This window comes from Thamnophis elegans, chromosome 3, assembly GCF_009769535.1.
Source record: "Thamnophis elegans isolate rThaEle1 chromosome 3, rThaEle1.pri, whole genome shotgun sequence".
In the NCBI taxonomy this organism is placed as follows: domain Eukaryota; kingdom Metazoa; phylum Chordata; class Lepidosauria; order Squamata; family Colubridae; genus Thamnophis; species Thamnophis elegans.
This window is the reverse complement of record NC_045543.1, coordinates 128,301,877-128,329,214: the sequence shown is the minus strand read 5'-3', so window position 1 is coordinate 128,329,214 and position 27,338 is coordinate 128,301,877. Positions and strand designations below refer to the sequence as shown.

At 42.1% G+C, this 27,338-nt stretch overlaps 1 protein-coding gene across 3 annotated transcripts in view; it reads right to left on the bottom strand.

The window, feature by feature from the left end:
* Nucleotides 1-27,338, bottom strand: part of LIFR (LIF receptor subunit alpha) — a 120,553-nt gene that overhangs the window by 17,003 nt on the left and 76,212 nt on the right. For all 3 annotated transcript variants that reach the window (XM_032213074.1, XM_032213073.1, XM_032213075.1), the window contains exons 10-16: nucleotides 26,176-26,321; nucleotides 23,051-23,216; nucleotides 22,066-22,136; nucleotides 20,200-20,413; nucleotides 11,695-11,871; nucleotides 10,307-10,408; nucleotides 8,998-9,165 (exon numbers count right to left, since the gene is read on the bottom strand). In XM_032213074.1, the coding sequence (XP_032068965.1) occupies nucleotides 8,998-9,165; nucleotides 10,307-10,408; nucleotides 11,695-11,871; nucleotides 20,200-20,413; nucleotides 22,066-22,136; nucleotides 23,051-23,216; nucleotides 26,176-26,321 (1,044 nt within the window). The remainder of the gene's footprint in view (nucleotides 1-8,997; nucleotides 9,166-10,306; nucleotides 10,409-11,694; nucleotides 11,872-20,199; nucleotides 20,414-22,065; nucleotides 22,137-23,050; nucleotides 23,217-26,175; nucleotides 26,322-27,338) is intronic.

Below are 27,338 nucleotides of genomic sequence, written 5' to 3'. Positions count from 1 at the left end.
ATCCAATTTCCTGGAAATCATATACTGTAGAGTGGCATGCTATGCTATGCCAATATCTTCACAAATGAAATGTTCTCCTTGGTGAATCAGGCACTGAAATATGGACTATTCTATTCTTCATAATGATTGAATGATTAAAATTTGGATGCTTGGCAATTGGTTCATATTTATGATGGCTGCAGTGGCCCAGGGTCATTTGATCACCTATTTATGACCTTCTGACAAGCAAAGAGAAGGGGTTAAGGCCAGATTTATTCAACAGCTGTGATACTAACTTAATAAATGCAGTGATTCACTGCGGCTATGGCAAGAAAGGTCGTAAAATGGCAAAACAATCACTTAACAACCATCTTGCTTAGTATCGGAAATGTGGGATTTAATTGTGGACATAAGTCAAGGACTACCTACATTTAGATGCCCATGATTATTTCTGTATGTTTATGAGTGGAACAGAAAATAAATCATCACTTCTTACACTCCACCTATTCCTATACATGTGTATACATTTGCCATTATTGGGGGGGGGGGCAGAGGCAGTTAGAAGCAGAAGTGGGTTTCTGCCAGTTTGCCCCAGATCAGGTGAACCAGCAGTAGCGGCAGCGGGAGGCTCCGCCCACCTGCCCGGATGCTTCTGTGCATGTACAGAAGCATCGCACGCTCATACAAGTGTGTACACGCGAACGAGCGAACTAGTAGTAAAATAAATTGAAACCCACCACTGGTTAGAAGGCCATCTGCCTAAGGGAGGATCAGCTAAACAAAAGAACAAAACTCTAAAAAGCCTGGCAGCAAATTTTGGAGGCCTTGCCAAGCCTTGGAAAGAATAATGCCAGCAATTCTGCATGCCTCTCCCACCACACCAGTATATTGCCACAATGAGGGAATTGGGGAACTGAAGGGGTGAACTGGGTGATCACAAAGGAAACGAGAAGCAGGATGAGGCAAACCTCCCTCCAAGAGCAGCATAAATGCAAAGCAACAAAAGGTCATTTGTAGGCCTGTAATAGGATTTCCCCATTCATTGGAACAATGGTACCAAGGCAGAGAGATGTCAGAATTTCAACCCTTCCATAGAGGGGCTATATGCGTAAATATACGTATATATAGTGCTTTGATCTGGAAAGCTTTGCAGTATAAAATTGGAGCAGAAGGCTTTGTTTAGTAGAGTTCATGTTTCATTTCTTAGGTTGTTCCTTAAAGAATTCATTACTGTATACTTTGAGGCTAAGTCTCTTGGACAGCTGGACCCTATAAAATCCACCAGACTTATGCCCTGTGAAGGTCAGGATGCTGACCTTGTCTCTTTCCCAAAAGCTCTCCCTGACTTGTCTTTTGTATACAGAACATGGAGTCCCTTTCTGCTTTCTATTGCACAGAGAATGGGGTTGTGAAGAGGGCTCTTCTAAGACAAGAACAAAAAAAAAGAGAAACAGAAAACTCTGTGTGGGTTCCTCTATGCTGGGGATGTCAAACTCGATTTCATTGAGGACCGCATCAGGGTTGTGTTTGACTTCGGGGGGCGGGGGAGGTGGCCAGGGTAGGCATGGCCAGCTAGACATCACTTGTGTCGGGGGGCTCCTATGGTGGCCTAGGTTTAGGTTTAGGTTTAGGTTTATTGGGATTTATATGCCGCCCTTTTCCCTGAGGGGACTCAGGGCGGCTTACAACCACAGGGGAGGGGGGTGCAAGGTCAGAAACAAAACAATATGTGCACAAAGAAAAAATAATAAAACACAACTTTCATTCAGCAATCAAACACTCGGGCGGGTAATTGGAAACCTATCCCCAGGCCTGCTGGGAGAGCCAGATCTTGAGGGCTGCGCGGAAGGTCTGGATAGTGGTGAGGGTACGGATCTCCATGGGGAGCTCGTTCCACAGGGTCGGGGCAGCAACAGAAAAGGCTCTCCTCCGTGTGGTCGCCAGTCGACATTGACTGGCAGATGGGATTCGGAGGAGGCCCAGTCTGTGCGATCTAATTGGTCGATTTAGGGAGGTAATCGGCAGAAGGCGGTCTCTCAAGTACCCAGATCCACTACCATGGAGTGCTTTAAAGATGGTCATCAGTATCCTGAAGCGCACCCGGAGACCAACAGGTAGCCAGTGCAGCTCGCGGAGGACAGGTGTAACGTGGGCGAACTGCGGTGCGCCCACTATCACTCGCGCGGCTGCATTTTGGACTAGCTGTAGTCGCCGGATGCACCTCAAGGGCAACCCCATGTAGAGCCCATTGCCTAAGCGCTCTGCCAGAGAAAACAGGCTCCTGATCTCCATTTTCAGCTGCAAAGGCCACCTGCAACCCTCTGCCAGCAAACACAGAGCTCTGGAAGGCCACACTCGGCCCTTGTGAGCTCCATTTTCGGCTGCGACGGCGTCCTGCAACCCTCTGCCAGCGAAAACAAAGCTCAGTAGGGTGGCCCTCCTGAGCTCCATTTTCGCTGGCAGAAGCACCACGGGGCGGTCCTTTGCTATTTCCAGGGTGGCCCCATGGGCCAGATCTAAGCACCCCGTGGCCCTTGAGTTTGACATCCCTGCTCTATGCAGAGGAAAGGCAGAAAGGCACTCTTTTGTTTCCTGCTTTCTACAACTTTTCTTTTCAAATGGTTTACAAAGGGTACAGAGCCATGGGATGCGAAGAATCAATCCTTATAAGTGTCAGCTCTGGCCAGCTCAGAGGTCTGGAGCTGCCATACAGGGAAGAAGACTGGGCCAGCTGCCAAGACTCACCGTCCCACTTACACAAACTGAAGAAGTTCATGCTAACAACCCATGATTAATTGCCGGGTGGTTTCACTCTGGGTCACAAGGTGATGGGTGTGCGCCCGTGGGGGGTGCAGCTTATCTTAATTACCAATGTAGCTATAAAAGGTGGTGGGAAGCACAGGGTGGCAGCTCTGACAATTTATTCATTGCCTTAGTGCTTTGTTGGTCAGTTCGGGCCAAAGAAAGAATACAAACTGCATTTACAAACCGTTTCTGTGTTTGGCTGGTTTCATTAACCCTTCGGAACCTGACAATAAGTATATAACAGATTCAGGGGCAATGAATGATTCACTGATATGTTTTTCTGGACACTCTAAAAGCACACAGTAGGATCGGTCATCTCCAATGAATCCACATCAACAATATTCTCTTCTCAGGCAGGGCTCAAAGCCAAATTCAAGGGTTACTTTGGGTTCTTCATTTTTGCTTGTTCCTCCATGGAGGCTGAATGAGATGCTGAAAATATTTATTTATTTCTTTAAATTTCCTATTTCTTAACTGCCCATCTCCCCCAGAGAGAGAGATTCTGGGCTATATATGATGTAATCAATATATAAATATTATTTATATTTAAGATTCAAATTGATTTAAGTTTTTTTAAAATTAAATTAGAAAAATACAACATTATAAAATTTCAAAACAGAAAAAAAAATCCAAGATGGGCATTTAGCAATAATTAAGTAGGTGGGAGAGGCATTCTCCTGGGCCCAACAAGTCCTATTGTTGTGTGGTCCTCTGTGCAGGGCTGCAAACACACACAAACACACACACACACACACACACACACACACACACACACACACACACACGCAAGGCTGCACCGCCTGGTTTTGACCTCTTTGAGGAAGACTAGGAGAATGGGGCCCCGTCTCATCTCTGTGGGCAAGATGTTCCATAATGCGAGGGCAATGGCAGAGAAACTCTCTTCCTAGACCTCACCAGTTGACATTCTTTGACTGAAGGGATCTGCAGCATACCTTCCCTGCCTGATTGATTAGGGAATTCCTTAGGTAGCTTGGCCCTATGCCATGTAGGGCTGTACAGGTGATAACCAACATCTTGAATTGGTCCCACAAGCAAACTGAACCCAGTGCAGTTCACAGAGCAAAGGTGATATGTATGTATGTATAATGTATGTATGTATGTATGTATGTATGTATGTTATGGACTACCGTATATACTCGAGTATAGGCCGGCCCGAATATAAGCCGAGGCACCTAATTTTACCACAAAAAACTGGAAAAGTTATTGACTCGAGTATAAGCCTAGGGTGGGAAATGCAGCAGCTACCGGTAAATTTCAAAAATAAAAATAGATACCAATAATGTTTTTGAATATTTATTTCAAAGAAAAACAGTAAACTAGCTCTGGGACATCGTTATGTGGCTACTTGCCATAACAAGGAGGAGGTGGGACATCGTTGCAGAGCGGCAGGAGGGGGAAGAAGGGGAATCGTAAGACAGCCCTGCATTACATTAGAACGTGAGGAGGGGGGATGGTGCGGTGCGCGCTGCGCGGCAAACTGACACAGAGGGAGGGGAAACTCACAGGGGCGACAGGCCATTCATGAGCATCACCCAGCGGTATGGCCCCGCCCCTTTTTCTCCTCCATTTCGGGCAAATTTTTCACTGACTCGAGTATAAGCCGAGGCGGCTTTTTTCAGCCCAAAAAGTGGGCTGAAAAACTCGGCTTATACTTGAGTATATACGGTAGGTCTGTCTAGGGCTGTGATGGCAAACCTATGGGACACGTGCCAGAGGTGGCACGCAGCGACCTCTCTGATGGCATGTGAGCCGTCGCCCCCAGTTCAGCTCTGACATGCATGCATGCGCACCTCCCTCCGGCCAGCTGGTCTTTGTGTCTCTGCAACGCTTGCGTAGGGGGTGGGGTACATGTGGGCGGCAGGTACATGGGTGGGGCTGTGCACATGTGCAAGGGGGGCATTTGGGGGGGTTGGGCGGGCACGCACATTCACATACACGCACATACACACTTTGGGCACTCGGTCTGGAAAAGGTTAGCCATCGCTGGTCAAAGGTAGCGCAACTCCAACCAAGACCAAAGATGGTAAACTCCTGGAGAAGAGCCCACTTGCAGCTGCTCCATCTTACCAGGGTTCATATATCACAATGCATAGCTGAGTTGTAAAAGGAGTTTGCAATGTGCAGGAAATATTTCCTTGAAAAGAGTGAAGCCACTTTCTGGCAATTTTCAGTGATAGCTTTGGTGCAGGTGTACTTCTTAAAATATGGCCTTGTTGGTAAAGCTGTTCCAGGAGCAACCCATGAACAATGTTCCCTCTTAATTTTTTTTCAGTGTGAGCGGAAAAGTATAGTGTGTGAGCTGCACAGTTTCATGCCTGAGCACCTAAGAGAGCCACAGTTTGAACTGCTGTCGCGTCTGCTGGACATTTGCGCAACCTTCCAAGCGTCAAGCGCCAATTGTGAGCGAGGTTTCAGCCCGATGAATGCCAGACATGAAAAGTGCCACTCAAACACTATACTTTTCCCCTCACCCTGAAAAAAAAAAAGGCTCTCTGCTCAGCTTTTAGATTGTTAGACTGGCTAGAGAGAGACATGGCACCAACAGGGTCCTGGGTCCTGGCATTTTGCAGGCAACCTGTCCTCTCACATTCCTTTGGAATGCAACCCATCACATGTGAATTAGATTTTGCCAATTATCCTATTAAAAGATAACGCTATTATTCTAAAATACGACTAACTCAATATTAAAAACTGTAAATATGTAATGCTGATAAATAATACCAGTAATTGTTATTTCGTATGATTAAAATCAGTATTGATATATCAATATAATATCTATCGAAATTGACAATATACACTATACACTAAAATAACAATGTGGAATATAAATGTAATAAATATAATATATAAATGCAACATAAAAAACTCTCCCCCTTTAAAGTAGTAAGATCAATTAAATAGTCTAGCAAGTTTGGACAATATGCTATATGTTATGTTACTTAAGAATATATATACCTCAGAATCAGATACAACATCCACATCATTTCCAACTGAGTCAATAAAATCATATGCCATGCCAAAACTATTTTAAATAAAGATATGAAATTAATCAAGTCTTGCATTTATTTTTCAAAATGAATGTACAATTTTTTTATTATTTAAGTTTTGTACCCTATCTTTTCTAACTAACGTTAACTTTAAAAAGATGTTACATCAGACTATAATACAAGTAATTAAATGAAGACTAAAATAAGTGTTTTGGCATATTGAGCTTTTTATATTTCTTTCTTATATTGCTTCCTTAGTTGAGAACTTGCTCCTCAGCTTACTTACGCATTAACTGTTTGTTGCTTTTATGGTTTATTCATTCACTGCTCCATCTTCAGTTTTTTTCACAGGGGGCAGGGCTTCCTTCCTCCCTTCCCTCCCTCCCTCCACTCCTTTGGCCACCAATTTTGATCCAATTCTCTCTCTCTCTCTCTCTCTCACACACACACAGACACACACACACACACACACACACACAAACGTTATTTGGGGGGGGGTTGAATTACTCCGCCTCACTGCGCAAAGTCGGCTCAGCATGTGTTCGGCCCCCACTTACGCCGAATCAAATCCGCGGCCGGCGGGACCAGGGGGTTGCATTTCAAAGCCGCCAGTCCTCTTGCTTCTTCTCCTTCACCAGCAAAGCTCCCGCTGGCGTCCCCGCCCATGGCAGCGGCGCCTCTCCCTCCACGCGGAGCACCTGAGCTGGCCCCTGCGTTATCCCTCCCCCTTCCTCCTCTGTCGTGCTTTTGAGGCCGCGGGAGCTAGTAGGAAAGCGGCGGAGGTGGAGGCGGCGGCAGGGATAACCCAGAGCCCAGCTGACTCCGCTCGGAGCACCTCAGCTCAGCTGGGCTCTGGGTTATCCCTGCCGCCGCCTCCACCTCCGCCGCTTTCCTACTAGCTCCCGCGGCCTCAAAAGCACGGCAGAGGAGGAAGGGGGAGGGATAACGCGGGGGCCAGCTCAGGTGCTCCGCGTGGAGGGAGAGGCACCACTGCGGGAGCTTTGCTGGTGAAGGAGAAGAAGCAAGAGGACTGGTGGCTCATCAAAACAAGTCTGGGGAGGTCCTTTGCAGGCGGCCAGTTCTAGGCGCCTGCAAAGAACTTCCCCACGTTTGCTTTACAGAAAACTCTGCGCGGCAGATAGAATCTGCTGCGCGAGCTTTTCTTGCGAGGTGCGCGGCCGCGCAGGCGCGCACCTTAGAGGGAACAGTGCCCATGAAGTATATTTATCTGGTATCTATAGTTGCCCTTACACCTATTGTTAAGCCTTAACCAAGGTTTGCAAGAAGGATGAAGAGACAAGACGTATCAATTCCCATTCAGGCAGCAAGAGGGCAGGAGACATCTCTGAATGCATGGGAAAATCCCATTCGTGAAAATTACACTTAGGGTTAGCGTTAGCTATCCATGAATTCAGAGCAAAAAGGACATCGCCATTGAAGTCGGTGCCCATTGGTATGGTTAGGAGGGGGCACGCCTTTGGAGCCTGCCTTATGTACATTTCCAAGCAAAATACAGGGTTACGTTTCTTTAGCTATGCAACCATTTTTCCCCCCAACCCTTTCAAGAGGTGTTTTTTTTTTCATACAAATGCATGAAAGTTAAGTTGACTAAACTAGGATTTATCACAGTTTAAATATGACAGAGGTATAGTGCAGATTCTGACCAGTTCTGGAGAACTGGTAGTGGGAATTTTGAGTAGTTTGGAGAACCAATAAATACCACCTCTGATTGGCCCCGCCCCCATCTATTCTCTGCCTCCCAAGTCCCAACTGACCAGGAGGAAATGGGGATTTTGCAGTAACTTTCCCCTGGAATGGGGAGGGAATAGAGATTTTACAGTATCATTCCCCTGTTATGCCCAAACCACAGTGCGCCCACCATGCCACGCCCACAGAACTGGTAGTAAATTTTTTTGAATCCCACTATTGGTATAGTGCACATGTATCTTAACTAATGCTGTGTATAAACATTTTCAATCATAATAGAGCTGGAAGGGACCTTGGAGGTCTTCTAGTGTAATCCCTGCTCAAGCAGGGAGACCTTAAACCATTTCAAAGAATTACTGTAATGTATTCTTGTGCAATACAGTATTTATAACAGAGGATTACTATATACCAGTGATGGCGAATCTTTTTTGGCCCATGTGCCATAAGGGGGTGGAGCGCAGGGGGGGGTCATGCGCGGGCGTGCCGCACCCATAATGCAACACGCAACCCCCCCCAGTATGCATGTATGCATGAGTGGCGTTCCCCCCATTTTGCATGCTTTTTTCACCCTTCCCCGCCCGCCCCCCTCCCCCCGGAGGCCCTCCGGAGGCTTCAGGGACCTTCAGGAGGCTTTCCTGAAGCCTCCGGAGGACTAAAAAGGACTCTACGAGCAAACCGGAAGTCACTTCCTGTTTTCTCGTAGGATCGGTTTAAGCCCTCCGGAGGCTTCAGGGACCTTCAGGAGGCTTCCCTGAAGGCTCTGGAGGGCTAAAACCGGCCCTATGAGCAAACAGGAAGTCCATTCCTGAACTTCCAGTTTGCCTATAGGGCTGGATTTTTGCACTCCGGAGGCTTCAGGGAAGCTCCTGAAGCCTCCAGAGGGTCTCCGAGGGGGGTGGGAGAGGCTCTTTTCACCCTCCCCAGGCTCCTATAAAGCCTCTGGAGCCTGGGGAGGGCGAAAAATGGCTTTTAAAAATGCTGAACTCAGCTGGCCAGCGCGCACATGCACGCTGGCCAGCTGACAGGGCAATGCCTCGCGTGCCCTGACAAATGGCTCCGCGTGCCACCTGTGGCACACGTGTCATAGGTTTGCCATCCCGGCTGTATACTGAATAGAGAGAATTAATGTATTCTCTTGCAGTACTGTATTTTTAACCACTGTTTCCATCCTCCAAATTCTTGTATGTGTTCTTCATTTCATATTTACAGTCATAATAAGATTGTTATCAGTACAACTATCTTATAATAAGCATTTTTGTCCATGGTCTGCATGGGACCTGGTAGGGCCATGAAAATGAAAAATGAGACAGTGCTGCTCCTTTCAGTAAGCCACACATATAAAAATTACTGTGGAGCACGAGTGTTTAGACATGTGTTTCAATTCACCATTTCAACAGCTGTTGAAACCTGTGGTTAAGGTTGCAATGTTGGCTGTAATCCTAAAATGAAAGGTTACATTTAAAAAAAAATGAAAATAATTCAATTGATATTTCTTTACCTGGTTTAAAATATTTTGGCATTGGGCCATCTTTCTCTCCTTTGGCACATTTAAGCAAATAACCTTGTAAAAAGCCTCGGCTGTCTTCCACAGATATATTCTTCCATTTTATTACGATGGAATCAGAGGTGGTATGTTGCACACTGAAATCGGGTGCCGTTTTGGGACCTGGGTAGGAAACAACCAAATATTCGTTAAATGTCGAGAGGACAGATTATTCCCTCCCGCTCAGAATATCCTCCTCTCTTCACTGGAGCAACTATGCAGCATTTCACAACCTCAGCAATTTTAAGATGGATGGTCTTCCATTCACCATGCTGGCTGGGGAATTCTGGGAGTTGAAGTCCACCCATCTTAAAGTTACCAGGATTGAGAATCATTGAGCTATAGTGAAGTAAAACATGCCTTTTGCAAACCGAAGGCAATTCTAGTTAGCTTTTGAGTGCAGGGTGAGGAACATTCAGAAGTGGTTAAATCCTGAAACAAAATCCCCCATTTTGTTGTCTAGGGAAATTCTCAATCATGCAGATCATGATTGTCCCACAGGTGCTTTTTCAAAAGGCAATTGGACTTTCTTTGTTTTTGTTTGAAGACATTTTGCTTCTCCATCCAATAAGCTTTTTCAGTTCTGAACTTCTTCAGAAGCAGCTTTTTGGATGAGAAGCAAAACATTTTCAAGCAAAAACAAAGCTGCCTTTTGAAAAAGCATCTTTGTTACATTCATTTTCTAAGAAATAATACAATTATTGATGGCATTTCATTGTCTATTATCTCAACCTCCTGAATTCTAATGAGCTCAACCCATCTTAAAAGAAGGATTGTGATGTATGTTCTGCAAGAAAAGTGGGAGTCTAGAGGAGCTCTTCACTCAAGTATTCTTTGAATCATTTTCAACATGGGGGAAAAAATCCAAGAGTTGTGCTTTAAGACACGTTTCCTTTCTGGAACTGTCTTTATTCCTAGCTTGATCTATAGACATTTAAGTAACATTTATAACATTAAGGACTGGATTTAATGATTTCATTTAGATCACTGCAGCATTTTGTCAAATGGCTGAATCCTGTTTATACACTATTTTCTTTTCCCCTTTATTTTCAAGAGAGAGCTGTAATTCTTCTAATTATACCCTATCATTTGAAAATAAAAGCTCTGAACCAACCAGCTGTATACACATACTTAAATGGAAGTGCAAAGCTAATATCAGATGGCTCTTATTTCATACGCTGGCTTTTGTTCAATAGCCTCCAGTTCTGTTAATGAGCACCTTTCTGCTAACAACTTTTAACAAAAAAAATAATAACGTGCTTACTCAATTCTTGTATGTAGCCCTTGATATATCCCAGTATCTGATATCCATTTTCTTTGCAGCCAAAGACAGAAAATGTATATCGCACTCCAGGCTGGAAGACATCTGCAACCCAAAAAATAAACATTAATAAATTTTCATTATTAACTTTAAAATAAAGGTATATTTTCCGATCAAGCAGGTAGAAAACAACCTTTTGAATGAGAGGAATGTATTTTTTTTTACAATAGACAATGAGAACATTTACAACTTATCTAACCATTGGGATCTTTCAAAATAAGATGTTGGGCATAAAATAAGCTGTAATAGTAATCTTCCTCAAAATAAATCTGACAGTTTCCTTAGAATCTTCCTTTTTTATTTTATTATTTGTTATTGTTAATTGACTTTTTTTCTGGTTAGTTCTGAGAAGGGCTTGCATGTCTATATGACATTCCTTAACATCTGCTATTGCAGGGCAGTCAAACTCCTGGCCAGATGCGTCACATGCTGGCCATGCCCACACCCAGTTTAGTGAAGGGGGGGAAGTCCCAATAAGTCATGTGACACTGCCGTGATGACGTGAGTTTGACACCCCTGTACTATTGTGACCTATCAGCAGGCAGCAAAGTTGCATATGCCAAGGATAGAGAGCTGTGTGTTTTAAACTAGCTCCTTAAGCGTAGAGAGCATCAGAGGTGGTGTTCAGCCGGTTCTGACCGGTACTCGTGAACTGGTAGCAGAAATTTTGAGTAATTTGGAGAACCGGCAAATACCACCTCTGACTGGCCCCAACCCCATCTATTCGCTGCCTCCCAAGTCCCAGCTGATTGGCTGGGTCTTCTTTTGTTGCCCTGCACAGGAGAATGGAGCTGGAAAACAGGTTAGTGGGGTGGGGAGGGAATGGTGATTTTGCAGTATCCTTTCCCCAGGAGTGGGGAGGGAATGGGAATTTTGCAGTATCCTTCCCCAGGAGTAGGGAGGGAATGTGATTTTTCAGTATCCTTCCCCCAGGAGTGGGGAGGGAATGGTGATTTTTCAATATCCTTCCCAGGAGTGGGGAGGGAATGGTGATTTTGCAGTATTCTCCCCCCAGGAGTGGGGAGGGAATGGGAATTTTGCAGTATCCTTCTCCAGGAGTGGGGAGGGAATGGTGATTTGGCACTATCTTTCCCCTGCCATGCCCATCAAGCCACACCTGCCAAGCCAAGCCATGCCCACCAAGCCAAGCCACGCCCAGCAAGCCATGCCCACAGAACTGATAGTAAAAAAAATTGAATCCCACCACCGTAGAGCATCCTCTTTTTTTTTTGCCAGTTGGCTTCTTATAACACTTAAATAGTAAAAGATTTCTGCCTTTCTTTGCCCACTTAATCTTAATTTCAGAAAGAAAGCTGAAGTGCCACTCTTACCTGACTTGATATCAGCATTTGTCACACTTGAAGAAAACTTTTCCCAGTTAACATCTGTACACGGCTCAGGACCATAACACCACCTCACTACGTAGCCACAAGTCACATTGGAGTCAGGGTGCCAAGCAAGAGAAATACTATTGTCTTTTCCGATTCCCTTTTCTATGGAAATGTCACCTGTTATAAAAGTAAAATCAAAGATCATTCCTTGGAACTATGCACAAATATAATATCCAAATTATGATGATAATGCAGATATGGCCCATACAAAATATCCTGTGGGTTTTCCTGTCTACATTCTCAAATGCCATTTTTAATCTCAATGAACACAAATAACATGAGATCTTTTTGGGTGACCATATAATTCTTAAGTTCCTTAGGCAACTTGGATTTCAAAAGGCCATGCACACCACCACTTGTATCTGTAGAGGGAGCATAGGACAAAAAGTGCATGATGATGTCATGACACTAGCATGGAGACTTAAGTACTTGCATCAGATATTATTTGTGTTGTTTGCATTATGAAATCACTATGCATATTTAATCATGTTGGCAATATTACAGTTTGCTGTGAATGCAGGTATTATGTTTCATCATACAGTCTGCCAGATGTTTAGACTGGTTTTTACATTTTATCCACCTATTGAATCCTTATCAAGAACCTGGTATAGGCAGATGTTGTTGTTTGATGTTGTTTAAAGTTTTAGTCACAGAATGTAAGCATGTTCCAATATTTAAGGGACTGTCACAGAGAGAAAGGGGACAAGTCAACCTATTTTTCAAAGCACCCGAAAGCCAGACAAGGAATAATGGATGGAAACTGATCAAGGTGAGATTCAACCTAGAAATAAGAACAAATTTTCTGACTGAGAACAATTAACCAATGGAACAGCTTGCCTTCAGAAGCAGTGAGAGCTTCATCACTGGAAGCTTTCAAGAAGAGACTGGATTGCCATCTGTCAGAAATGGTGTAAGGCAGTGTTGGCGAACCTTTTCGGCACCCAGTGCTGAAATGCGAGGGAATGCCAGAAACCGGAAGAGCAGCTTCCGGGGATGCATGTACGTGCCAGAAGCTGAGCTTCCAATTTTCAGCATGCACATGCATGCCAGAAAGCTGATCTTCTGGTTTCTGGAATGCATGCATGCATGCGTGCGTGCACAAAGACCAGCTGGCTGGCACGCATGCACATGCCAGAAACCGGAAGCTCAGCTTCCCAGCGCACATATGCTGCTCTCCCAGTTTCTGGCACTCCCACACATGTGAAGACCATCTGTACAGCACTTATTTGCTTGCTGGAACCCGGAAGAGCAATGGGTGACAGCTGGCGTGCCCGGAGAGATGGCTCTGCATGTGACCTCCGGCACGCGTGCCATAGATTTGCCATCACTGGTATAGGGTCTCCTGCTTGGGCTAGATGACCTATAAGGTCCCTTCCAACTCTTGTTATTCTCCTCACCAATGGAATTTAATGCAAAAGCATGCATTTTTGCTATCCGCAGCAATGTTGCAGATGGAAAATAGAAAGAGAAGCAAAAAGATTGGAAGCAACCCAGTCAGCAACTTTCACAAGAAACATTCTGTGGCAATTGCCAGATTTGATTTCATTTACTTCAGAAGAAATCCAATTATGCTTCAGGGAATCGTGGCATCGAGATAACCCCTTGAAAGCTGCAAGCTTGAGTTTTGTGCTGGCAATGGTGTCAATGATTTTCTTGAGAACATTCTCTCTATCTATCATACTCAAAAGGTTAAGCATATTTGGAGTTGCTTCCTTGTACACCATCCATTTACTGCCTAAATGAGTTTAGGCCATTACTTTGGTTGACAGTGGACTCACGTTAACAAGAATCCCTTGACACGGCAAAATAATAACTAAAGGCAGAGGCACTCACAGAAAAGAATAAACCCATCTACTTTTTTCTGAAAGCAAAACAGAATCAAAGCATAACAGAAGCACCCTTTTTTATTATGATCCTCATACCATAAACAGATGGGCTTTTGGCCATGAGCCAACTAGGCAAGGGGTTACCCAATCTCTTCCATCTTGTTACATGATCTATCTATCCATATCTATCTATCTATCTATCTATCTATCTATCTATCTATCTATCTATCTATCTATCTATCATCTATCTATCTATCTATCTATCTATCTATCTATCTATCTATCTATCTATCATCTATCATCTATCTATCTATCTATCTATCTATCTATCTATCTATCTATCTATCCATCCATCCATCCATCCATCCATCCATCCATCCATTCACTCACTCACCACTCACCCACCCACCCACTCACCCACCCATCCATCCATCCTTTTCCTTATTCTGAACTTTTGTAGTAGAGAGAGGTATTTTAAGTCCTTAACTATTGCTCAGCTTCTCCAACCTTTGTACTGCCAACTGTGCTGACGGCATTCCTTTCTAAATTCCCTCATAAAAAACACAAGCAAAACTCAAACAAACACAAATGAAGCATTCTCTTCCATAAGCATCTGTAATAGTTTCAAAAAAGCAGAAAGTCCGGTCTGAAGCAACAGCCAGCGTACTCCTCATTGCTGTTTTTTAGATGAGTCAGCCTCGATGATGGGGATCCATGACTCAATATGCCTCTCGGTTACGTTAGGGATAACGCAGAGTCACATTCAGTCATCCAAAAATGTTCCTTTGTAAGGAACGTCAGATGAGGCATAAGGATTGTAAGCTGTTCATATCAGTCAGAACTACAGATTACAGAACCTGGAATAGTAGCTAAATGGTTCCCGGGGGGGGGGGAATTCCCCACTATAATTTACAAGAAAATTCCATAACTCTAGAAAGGGAATCAGTCTCTTCAACTAAAGTTTATCATTTAAAAGAAGAAAAATCCTATCTGAGTTTTGATTAGTACAAAACTGTTACAGGTGTAACAAGATGGCTTCTGCACAGTGATGGCTTGTTTTGTATTTACTTACTCTACACGAAACAAAAGTGTGTCATGTTTCCCCGAAAATAAGACAGGATCTTATTTTCTTTTGACCCACAAAATTAAGTGCTTGGTCTTATTTTCGGGGAGGTCTTATTATTATAAAATACAGTACTTAGATCCTGGGTTGCCATCCTGGAAACAGTGAAGGTCCGGCCTGCAGTGCCTCTGCCATGAAAACAGAACGCCCCTCCTGAGCTCCGTCTTTGCTGGCAGAGGATTGCAGGAGGCCATCGGGGCCAAAAATGGATCCCGGAAACCCATTTTCGCTGGAAGAGAACTCGGGCCACCACAGACACCCCGACATGAGTGACATCGAGCTGGCCACAGCTACCCTGGACACCCCTCCCCCTTCATGGTCAAATATAACCCTAATGCAGTCCCCAATGAAATTGAGTTTGACACCCCTGTATTAGAATATAAAAACAGAAAATTCCTCCCCTTATCACCATCTCTTTGTCAATTGTTTCTTTCTTGGTTAAGTAAATCCACTGAGGGAGCAACTTGTCAGACTGGTTCTTTGTGAAGTGCCAGGTACATATAAAACAATGCTAATAAATCAACTGCTTCTGCTGATAAGTTTTGATCATAAAACATTTGCAAGTTTTTAAACATTCTCATGCTTCATGCTGGCTATTTCAGCCAGACAAGTTGTATTGGTATCCTCCTCCTCCTCTTTCCCATTTTATTGAATCCTCAATAGTAGATTTCTGAAGAAAGAGCTCATTCGAGGCTCATTCTCCTGGCATAGGAAACACAGCTAAATAGAACAACAGATAGATTTGGCGGGGGGGGGGGTGTCAGTCTAGGATGAAGGAAGGGAGATCATGCAGATATAATAGCATATATAAGCCTAAAAATTATTGATTTGCAAGCTTTAAGTATCAGCACACCTAATTTTGCAAATATTTGTTTGTTAAGCTTCAAAATTATAAAACAGAATGGGAAAAAAATATGAGAACCACCACTCTAAATAATAAGAACTATCATTCTTTTTGTAAAAGAAAAATTCTTGCACCAAGATGTTCCCTAATAACTATATAGTCAGGTTCGTGTTGTTATTTTCTTTTCTTTTTAAATTTTTTATATTTATATAAAACAAGGAAGCAAACTTATGATCATAAATATCAATATAACCCAAAAAAAACCATTATTAATCCAGAATCTAGATTAAGAATTTTTCTCATACCATAATATGTGCAGTAATCTTTAATGTTGCCAGATGCATTTTTGCTTTTGTTTTTAATGTATTAATAGAAATATACCTCTGGAATATCCAAGAGATGCAAGGAAAAATGAGAATCAGAAATCTAAAAGACATTTAGGAAGCCAAACATACAAAACTATTTTGCTTTTGGAATAAGCAACGTCACAAGAAGTGTTTCTCAAAATGAATATCAGATAGTAACCTACAGTCAAAAATGAAGATTACTATGGTCCAAGACTTAGTTTGCATATAAAACACAGCTGAAATAGAGAAGAAATATTTTGTTTATTTCTCCATCTGGCATTGCAGACAAACAAAACTTTGCATCATGGCAGCCACCACAGATGGAGCAGAGGAGTTGCCAACTGAAAGCTACCAAAAGATGCTGCTGCAAAGCCATTGTGTCATGACCCACAGGAGAAGAATTATTTCTCGGATTCTAATGTCACACTTGGCTTTCATGCTGTATTTATTTGATTTGCAAATTCAAATTGCATTTCCATTCAGAGTGGCCAGAGAGCTGCCAAGCTAATGTCTCCACCACACTTGTATTTTACCAGAATAAAGGATTTCACCATAATCTATAGTAGCGTTTTATAAAATGGGCAACGTTAAGATGGGTGGATTTCACGTCCCAGAATACTCCAGCAGGCTCTGGGTTTATAGCAGAGGTATAAAACTCGATTTCATTGAGGGCCTCATCAGGGTTGTGTTTGACCTTGGGGGAGGGCAGGGTGTGTGTGGCCAGGGTAAGTGTCGCCAGCTCGACGTCAGATATGTCAGGGTGCCTGTGATGGCCTGAAAACTCTGCCAGTGAAAAGGGCTCCCGAGCTCTGTTTACGGCTGCGACGGCCTCCTGCAACCCTCTGCTAGTAAAAGTGGAGCTCAGGAGGACTGCACGTGACTTTTCCAAGCTCCGTTTTTGCCTGAAGAGGCATCAGGGGCCACTTTTTCACTGTTTCCAGGGTGGCCCCCATGGGCCTGTTCTAAGCATCCTATGGGCTGGATTTGGCCCACGGGTCTTGAGTTTGATATCCTTGGTCTACAGCAGGGGACAGCAATCTGTTGCTCTGGAGCCGCATGTGGCTCTTTCCTCCCTCTGCTGCGTCTCTGTCACCGGTCAGCACTCCTTTTGAGAGGAGCTTCCGGGGGGGAGGGGTGCAGAAGCACAGTGCGCCAAGAGAAGACTCTATGGCAAGGGGAGGGTTTTCCAGTCGTCTCCACAATTGATAGGGCTTTCAGTTATGACAGGTAGAAGAAAAAGTACGCTAGGAGGAGACTCTATGGTAGAGGAACTGAACTTCCGGTCAGCTCCATAATTGAACAGGGGGCTTCTGGTTAGGACCTTTGTGGCTACCGGTGTTTTCTTTTCTGTGGGAAACGGGTCCAGATGGCTCTTTGAGTGTTTAAGTTTGCCGACCCTTGGTCTATAGGAATCAGAATTAAAGCACAACAAAGAAGAACATTGAAGGAAGCAAGTTACTGTTCACATATGAGAATATGTTACATCCTTTTTCAGTATAGCTAATTTCTTCTTCATAAAAAAAAAACAGTTCAAAATACCCATTGCTCATAGCACAGAAAGACTACTTGTCCTCTTTCCCCTTCTTTCAACCATGGGCTTCAGGAAAAGTAAGAAAGAGTTTTATCAAGAGTTTCAGAATACTACAGTCCCAGAACTCTGAGGGAGATTGTATATGGCTGGTCCTAGTCAGCACAGCAATTTTCCCCAAAGAAAGAAGATTCATTGCCAATTTGCTTGTGGGGTTGATTTTTTTAAAAAACCTACAGGTGAGTGGATCTACTCTTAACTTGGTCTTGGTGTAAATATCATGTCGATGTTTTTAGTTTCTTCCATTTACGTTCTTACCTAGTAATCAGATTGACAAATTAAGGGATCCTAAATTTTTTAAAACTCCCACATCTTATTGAAACATTGTAACAAAAATTAGAAAGCATTTTAAATTCAATTATGGAAATTATGACTGAATCGTACTTTTAAAGTTTAATAGCTACACCAAACACAAGTGTATAAGTAAAGTGAAGATTTTCAGGAACAAATAAAACCAATATAATTACAGAGTCTGCAGAGCACAGCTAAAACGCTACTGCTTTAGACCATCTTGCGTCTCCTATGAATTAAGCAAGTTATATATTTTGTACTGCATGCTTTTAAAAAGATAATTATTTTGTGCAGGACTATATTAAGCACAGAACCAAATAAAATGTTCTTATTAAGGAATGGGTGGTGTGTGTGGAGAAAGAGAGGCTGAGAACAGAAGAAAGTAATAATTTTGTGGCAAAACAATTATAATGGAATTCAGGGAAGCTGGATATTCTTGAACAGGATTCACTTTAAAAAATATTGCTGGCTTCTAGGAGTTAAACTGCACAGTTCATGTTAAAAACTACACTCTGCATGGCATAATCAAGGAAATAGAATTGCTCTTAGCTTATTGATGATCTTCCTCATGGTTAAATAAAACAATATGACATATAAAGGGAGCAGAATTTGGCTCTTAGCATGAAGTTTAGATATTTCTAATGTGCAGCAGAATTTAGAAAGCCAAGAATGGAAAGCTCCAGCCATATAAATCCTACTGAAACAATACAACATAGAGTAAAATCCAGGGGTGAAATTCAGCAGGTTCTGACAGGTTCTGGAGAACCAGTAGTGGAAATTTTGAGTAGTTCAGAGAACCAGAAAATACCACCTCTGGCTGGCTCCAGAGTGGGGTGGGAATGGAGATTTTGCAATATCCTTCCCCTGGAGTGGGGTGGGAATGCAAATTTTGCAGTATCCTTCCCCTGGAGTGGGATGGGAATGGAGATTTTGCAGTATCCTTTCCCTGCCACGCCCACCAAGCCACGCCCACAGAACCAGTAGTAAAAAAAAATAGAATTTCACTACTGGTAAAATCCCCCTGCTCCTTTACAACAAATTAGTCAACTAAAACTCTTTCACAGGTTAGTGGGTTTCAGATGTAGGAGCCTTCCAATACAACTTATAACATCCTTCTATTAAAAAGAGAAAACATGGCTGGAAGAATATAATCCTGGGTTGGATAATCAATTATTTATATTCAGAAAATAATTACATTTAAGAGATATTAAGAACTATTAGCTCTCTACATATTCCCTAAGATTTTGTTTAAAGCTGAACACTTTTCTGTTTAAGCTATGAATTTTTAAAATAATATGAGCGGTTACATAAACATTTTAAATAAATAAATACCATAAAGCTTTGAAGACCTGACTTTCCCCTCAAGCAATAGGATAAGAAACCGGATGACTAGAATTTGGGTTTTTTTCAAAATTTTAAAAAGTTTTATGGTTTATGTTGTTTTTTCTTTTACAGACTTGTTTATAAAATGGGCAGAATAAAACAAATTAAGTAAAATATTACAATTGCCACAGTGGTCAGCTGTATTAATATTGGTTTCTCTCCCAAAAACAATTTCATTACTAAATGGTCTTCATGCGAGGAGTCTTATATGAAAACAGGGAAGAATTGGAAGGAAGGAAGCTTCCTTGAAGCCACTGTCCACCAATTCCTGAAAAAGGTGGACACACACTGAAATTCAGGTGGATCGGGGTAAAATCCGGCAGGTTCTGACAGGTTCTGGAGAACCGGTAGCGGAAATTTTGAATAGTTTGAAGAACCAGTAGCGGAAATTTTGAGTAGTTTGTAGAACCGGGAAATGCCACTTCTGACTGGCCCCAAAGTGGGGTGGGAATGGAGATTTTGCAGTATCCTTGCCCTGCCATGCCCACCAAGCCACGTTCACAGAATCGGTAGCAAAAAAAATTGAATTTCACCACTGAGGTGGATGCTGACACTAAAACATCCATGTTTCGGTAAGCGAGCTTCAATCTGGCCCACTTAGCAAGGCAGTAGGATCATGATTCACAACATTGCTCATTATTGTGACTTGTTTGAAAGCCTTTATCCGTCATATCCGGGCTCATTAGAAATTCAGTGGAAGTGCAGTTAATGGAAGACTTCTTGTTTACTCGCTGAAGAAGAGAACCATATGCTGCCAAAAACCCATGCTCAAAATTCAGCTTATAAAAGCAATGCAGGGTCATCTAAATTTTCCCACACTCTCAGGGTGGGTAGAACTTCTAATGTTTGCGCCAATCTTTTTATAGGACTTTTTAATGGAAACTGAAATATTGCAAATACTATTTTTTTTAATCAGCACGCTTTTAAAAAACAACATGAAAAGGTAATATTGTTGTTTTTAAACACAAAGTGCCATTGGCTGGACCTCTTCTGCTCATTCCTCCCACAACTTATAAACAATGTCAATTTCCCCTTTTACTCACCCGCTGGAAGCTCAGCACTATTGATTGAAGAAGGAGGAGAAACTCCCGCCTTATTCTTTGCCTTCACTGTAAATATGCAATCATTCTTCCCAATGTTTATTTTGGTGGAGTTGTGGGATGCAGGAACGGATTCATTCTTTGTGGATTTATCCGGAAGGGTCCAATAGACCTCATAAGTCTCTATCAATCCATTGCTTTCAAAAAGAGGGAGTGGCTGTCCAGAAAAAGATTGTACACATAAGCAGATAATTATTCCAAGGAAAAGGAAAAAGGAAGTAAGAGCGTAAACAAAAGTCTTTAAAAAGTCTGTCATATATTACACACTATATATATATGTGTGTGTGTGTGTGTGTGTGTGTGTATTGTGTCACAACCCCTGGTATCCCCAGATATGGGAAGGAGCATACTGCTTCCCTTTTCTGTCTATCGGCTCACTCTGGAAGCCATCCAGGAAGAAAGCCATTTTTTTTTATGTTGCCTTGTTATATTTGTGTTGCATTTCCCTGGCTTAGCTGATAAAGGAGGAGAGCATGTGGCTTAGTGGCTAATATAACTGCATAATATGTAATACAGCACAGGTTCGATTCCCAGTAAGGGTATGGCTAGCTGAGGAGAGCTAAATAGCTTGAAATAGATCTATACTAGTCTCCCTTTATTTATTTAGCAGTACAAATACAACATATATACATATACATATACCTCTCTCTCTCTCACACACACACACACACACACACACACACACATATATATGTGTGTGTGTTTTTTTTATTTGTGCTGATAAATAAATAAATATCAGCACAAATTAAAAAAAACACAAATATAACAAAGGCAACAGTAAAAACATTGGGTTTCTGTCGTGATGGACTCTTGTGACGAGCCGATAGACAGATGATGGAAGCAGTTAGCTTCCTCCCATAATTGGGGCTTACCAGGGGTTGTAAAAAATCATATATATATATATATATATATATATATATATATATATATATATATATATATATATATATATATATATATATACACACACACACACACACACATACACACATACATACATACATACATACACACGATAGGGGAAGAAGCAACAGGAGCTGAGCCTCCATCAATTAACATGTCTGGAGTAAAAACGACAGAGCTAATTACAGGTGGGAGGCAGGTGGATGGGCCTATCACACGTGCAATGGCCAAATTGATCAATGATGTATAAAGGGAAATATCTCTTCAATAGTGGTTTTTACACTCTGATGTTGTTAGCAGAGGCTAATAAAAGCTAAATGGATAATATATTTTAAGTTCCGGAGACTGCAATGTCTGTCATATACATATATTCTCACCTGAAGAGATTGTCTACACATGCCACAATCACAACCAGCGTTGACCAGCCATGTATATTCCTGACAATGTTGCATCTGACTCTGTTTGAGAATGTTTTTACAAAAACAATTTCTCCTGTGACTGCTGAAAGGAGAAATCCACCCAATGGTGCTCATATGCCTTTGAAAGAGTTATGTGAACGTTCAAGGAAAGTTCAATCTTCAGTCAGTTAAATATTGAGCCACTTTGGTTTAATGATTAAGGCACCAAGCTAAAAACCAGGAGACTGTGAGTTCTAGTCCTTCCTTAGCCATGAAAGCTAGCCACGTGACACTGGGCCAATTATTCTCTCTCAGCCCAACCCACTTCCCAGGGTTATTGTTATGGGTAAAATAGGAAGAAGGAAAAGTATTAGGTATGTTTGAGGCCATGATTTACTTATAAAGTAATAAAGGCGGGATGTAAAGAAAATCTAACAAAATTAATTTTAAAAATTGATATTCAAAACACAGCTCATGGGAACTTAGACACAAATATCTTAATATATACCTTCCAAAATAGGGTAACTGTATCTTCATTAGCATCTTTTTCTCTCCAGATATCAAGCTCTCTTGCTGGTTCTAGGAGAAGAATTGTTAATTGCACTAATGAAAGTATTAATTTTTAATAGGCATATATATAGTAAGTACATTTTCTTTAAGATGTTGGACTTCATTTATGTATTGTCCAAATTTTTATTCATCAGGAATTGTACAACCCGCAACACTGAAGCTTTTTCATTGTTTGGAAAAAATATTTATAGTTACAGAGACATAGATAGAGTTTTCTTATACCATTTAGCTTGAAGATATTCTGGATACACCAAATGTTACTTGCTACTAACATTTCAGTTAATTATTTACAAAATAGGTCTAACATATTAGTTGTACTAATTAACAGATCAGATGATCTGAAATTTGTGAAGTTGTGAGTTTGAATGCTTTCATGTATGTATTAAAGTTTGACCCACAAAGAGGTAAATTAAAGTTTTCTTGGGGAATAGCTTTTTAAATGATCAACTATTATTTATGCTTCTGTTTTTGTAACTTTTTTTTTACATAGAATCTATCTGAATCTATCAAGCAATAGATCAGTGTGACACAACAGTACAGTATAATAAATCTCTGATTTGGAAGAGTTTCTGGTGTTTTATAAAATTTATTTTGGTGGTTATGACCTGTAAGGGAGAATATTATTAAGGATTTGCTTCTCAGATTCATGATTCCAGCTGTGTAGATAATCATGTTCTATAATTTTACAGTGCTTTCATGTTGATCCCATGTGAAAATCATGCAAAATGAATAGGATCCATACCGTGTCTGTTTCTGTGCCATGGCAAAGCCAAAAATGGTCAGATCTATAATTACTAGGATACACCTGGTGCTAAGAGATGTCTGATGGTGCTTTCCGGTGAATCTCATAATCATAGAAAATCATGGGACTCCTTTTTAATTTCTATTTTCATTCATAGCCATCCAAAATTCAATACACTTACGGGCTTGCTGAGTTGTAGAGGTTTTTTTCGTGCTCCACTCACTCCATTTCCAAAAGAAAGGCTTTGGAGTAGCACAGCGAACTTGGAAATCATATTTTGTGAATGGATGCAATTTGTCCACTAAGATGATGTAATGTGAATTTTCTGAATTATCTAGCAGCACAATCTGAAAGAAGAAAACAGGAACATATCTTTAGGTCAAAGAGCTGATGGTTAGAATTATCGTTGCATGGTCCAGATTTTATTTATGTTATTATTACAGTTCTATGCCACCCACCTCACTAGGTGACTCTAGACAGCTTACAGTCATACAATTAAAATACCATATAAAACATGACAACGATAAACAAGAACCATACATTTAAAATTCAGTTAAAATTGAAATGAACCAAGATGGAAAGGAAAAGAGCAGAGTGCGCCCAGGGAACAGGTGGCATCTAATGAATCCATTAAACTCAAGATGCCACCCCGCTATTGGGTCCTCCGGCCAGCTGGCAGACCCAGGTCTTCAAGCCCTTTTGGAAGTCCAGAAGGGGAGTGCAGAACTGAGTTGAGGGCAGGATGCGCCAGAGGTTAGATGTCTTGGTAGAAAAGGTTCTTCTGGATATTGCCTGGCAAAATTCCTTGACCAATGTGGTCCGCAATATAGTTCTTCTGCCAGAGCAGATATAGCACTACAATAGCACTTAGACTTATATACCACTTCACAGTGCTTTTACAGCCCTCTCTAAGCTGTTTATACAGTCAGCCTATTGCCCCCAACAATCTGGCTCCTCATTTTACCCACCTCGGAAGGATGGAAGGCTGAGTCAACCTTGAGCCTGGTGAGACTCGAACTGCCGAACTGCAGGCAGCCGGCAGTCAGCAGAAGTAGCCTGCAGGACTGCATTCTAACCACTGTGCCACCGTGGCTCATCTCATGGGAATGAGCTGGTTCCTTGGATAACCTAAGTCCATGCCATGAAAGGCTGTTTATATAATGTGTGCATCACTCTTTTATAAGAACATACAAATTTAAGGGGATCCTTTCCCCCTGTCCTGGGCATAGGTTCCTTTCATATGTGGCATAGTAAGAGAGATATAATGTTCCTTGAATGCTACACAACCAAAGAAAAACAACTCGCTGGTTTCACCCAATCAGTGTTTGGCAGGAGGCACAGCACTGATGTACCCAATCAACTATCCTTGCAACCATGCATTATTTGCACGAAGCCAGTAGTCAAATGTTCTTGTATGATGAGCAAACAGACAGGTGGAAGAAAATCAAAGTAAAAGATGAATACAAGGGGAATTTATAGAATGGGAATATTTTTTCTACATTTTATTTTTTTTCTCCCTAGCTGGTACAGCTTTATCAGGGCACAAGTGTTACTGAAGGGTTGAAGTCGATGAAACTCTTCAATAACCCTTGTGCAGCTGTATTTGCAATACAGACAGTGGTAAAGCTATATTTGCTGTAAAAATGAAAGAATTCCATTTTCATGGGCTCACCTTAAAGAGCACGTGGAATAATGTTTAGGTCAATGCAGCACTGCAGCAGTGAGCCTGCTAAACAGGGCATCATCAAGTCAGTTTTGAAAGAGTTGATTACTTTTTTCTTTTTACTACAATTTGCAGTGGTTTATACTAGTGGGACTTTCACCTTTTGAACTGGGAGGGAGACATTTGTTTGGTCTAGTGTGCTTATGGCATTTCAGGGAGACCCTAAAGTTAGCAATAGCAATAGCAGTTAGACTTATATACCGCTTCATAGGGCTTTCAGCCCTCTCTAAGCGGTTTACAGAATCAGCATATCGCCCCCACAGTCTGGGTCCTCATTTCACCTACCTCGGAAGGATGGAAGGTTGAGTTAACCTTGAGCCGGTGAGATTAGAACCGCTGAACTGCAGATAACAGTCAGCTGTAGTGGCCTTCAGAACTGCACCCTAACCACTGCAAGAGCCGAGGTGGCGTAGTGGTTAGGGTGCAGTACTGCAGGCCACTTCAGCTGACTGTTATCTGCAGTTCAGCGGTTCTAATCTCACCGGCTCAAGGTTGACTCAGCCTTCCATCCTTCCGAGGTGGGTGAAATGAGGACCCGGATTGTTGTTGGGGGCAATATGCTGACTCTGTAAACCGCTTAGAGAGGGCTGAAAGCCCTATGAAGCGGTATATAAGTCTAACTGCTATTGCTATTGCTATTGCACCACCTCGGCTCCCTAAAGTTGCAGGAGGCAAGGCCAAGTGGGGTGTGGGTTTTTCATGTTTTGGAGAACAGTTGAAGCGTTTGATTTCTTAAGCTATGTTTAAGCCTATCATGGGGCTTTGGGTACAGTTTTCATACGCTTTTACATCGGTAAATGATGACAAATTCATAATCATTTTTCAGCAACTCTGGTAAAAGGAAATTCCAGGGATTGTGTAGAACAGGGGAGTCAAACTCAAGGCCAGGGGGCTGGATCCAGCCTGCGAGGTGCTTAGATCTGGCCTGCGGAGTTGCCCTGAAAACAGCGAAGGACCGGCCTGCGGTGCTTATGACAACGAAAATGGAGCTCAGGAGGGTCGCACCTCCTCCCCCCCCCGAGATCTGTTTTCGCTGGCCGAGGGTTGCAGTAGACTATCGCAGGTGAAAATGGGGCTCGGGAGCTCCTGACAGGCGCCCCCAACAAGAATGACGTCAAGCTGGCCATGCCCACCTTGGCCACACCCACATGCCCCCCCCCAAGGTCAAATACAACCCTGATGCAGCCCTCAATGAAATTGAGTTTGACACCCCTGGTGTAGAAGATTCCACTCCTATTAAATGCTTGGGATTTGGCTTTTGAGGGACTCTCTTTCTCAATATAAACCAGTTGGATCTACAGAAGATCTTTTAAAAATGCCGCAGTGCTTAGTAGCTGATGTACAGGACATGCATTTTCGTTGGATAGAAACATGGCATATAAATTAAGCCAATGGACAATAAATCATAGTTCTTTAAAAGAGGAAGATAGAGGAAGAGACCACAAACTAAATTACATGTATAATCCAACTATAAAGACTGAGTCAAGGCATGACTCAGAAGAGGCCCCAAAGGATGATTATTACTTTAACATATAGACATGGCAATGATACTGTACATTATAAAAATGTCATAGGATGCCTACCCTTTCTTCTTTGGAAGCGCCATTGGACATTTGAACCTGACATTGCAGTTTGGTTTCTTTGAAATTGCCAGGCAAAGAAAATGACAGTCTGAAACTGTCCGAAGTTACACTGCTCACTTTTAAGTCTGTTGGTTTATGTGGGTAAACTGGAAAAGAAAAACATGTTTCATTAAAAGAGTTTCTAACTTGCGTTTATTCACTGGCAAAACAATACAGCACAAAATGGTAAACAAAGAGATTAGCATACAACCAGTAAGGGTTTTGTTTTTACATTCCACCAAAATCCTTGCTGGGAATAAATTTGAATTTTTTACTGATCCATGATGAGCCATAGATTCTGTCTAGAATGAAGTCTGGCTAGTATTTATCCCTCTCTACACACACACATACACAAACACACCCCTACTATTTCTCAGTTATTCCTGCAACAACTTTATATCAACCTGCCTTCCATTGAGGACCGCTTCACTGCACAAGTTAAAAAGAGGGCCATGAAAATATTTACAGACCCCTCGGTATCCTGGACATAAATTGTTTCAACTCCTACCTTGGAGCACTACACACCAAGACAACTAGACACAGCAACAGTTTTTTCCCAAACACCATCACTCCGCTAAACAAATAATTCCCTCATCACTGTCAAACTATTCACTAAGGCTGCATTACTATTACTATTAGTCTTCTCATCATTCCTATCACCCATCTCATCCCATTTATGACTGCAGGACTGTAACTTTCTTGCTTGTATCCTTACGATTTATAGTGATATTGATTGTTTCCTGATTGCTTATTTGTACCCCATGACTATCATTAAGTGTTGTACCTTATGATTCTTGACAAATGTATCTTGTCTTTCTATGTACACTGAGAGCATCTGCACCAAAGACAAATTCCTTGTGTGTCCAATCACACTTGGCCAACAAAGAATTCTATTCTATTCTAAACCTGATCTGAAAAGACAAAGCTTCCCACCACTACTTTTAACTGCTTGGTCCATTAGGGTAGGTCCTTTTAAAGTTTCTTCTGCTGATCATTAAGCCACTGGGGGCTCTTCTCCTCTTTTGCTTGATTGATTCCAATCAGCTTCTCTTGCCCTCTTTCTCCAAGGTCATCCATACATTCCATCACATTCTTTCTCAGACTTAACTATCTAACAGTCCTGG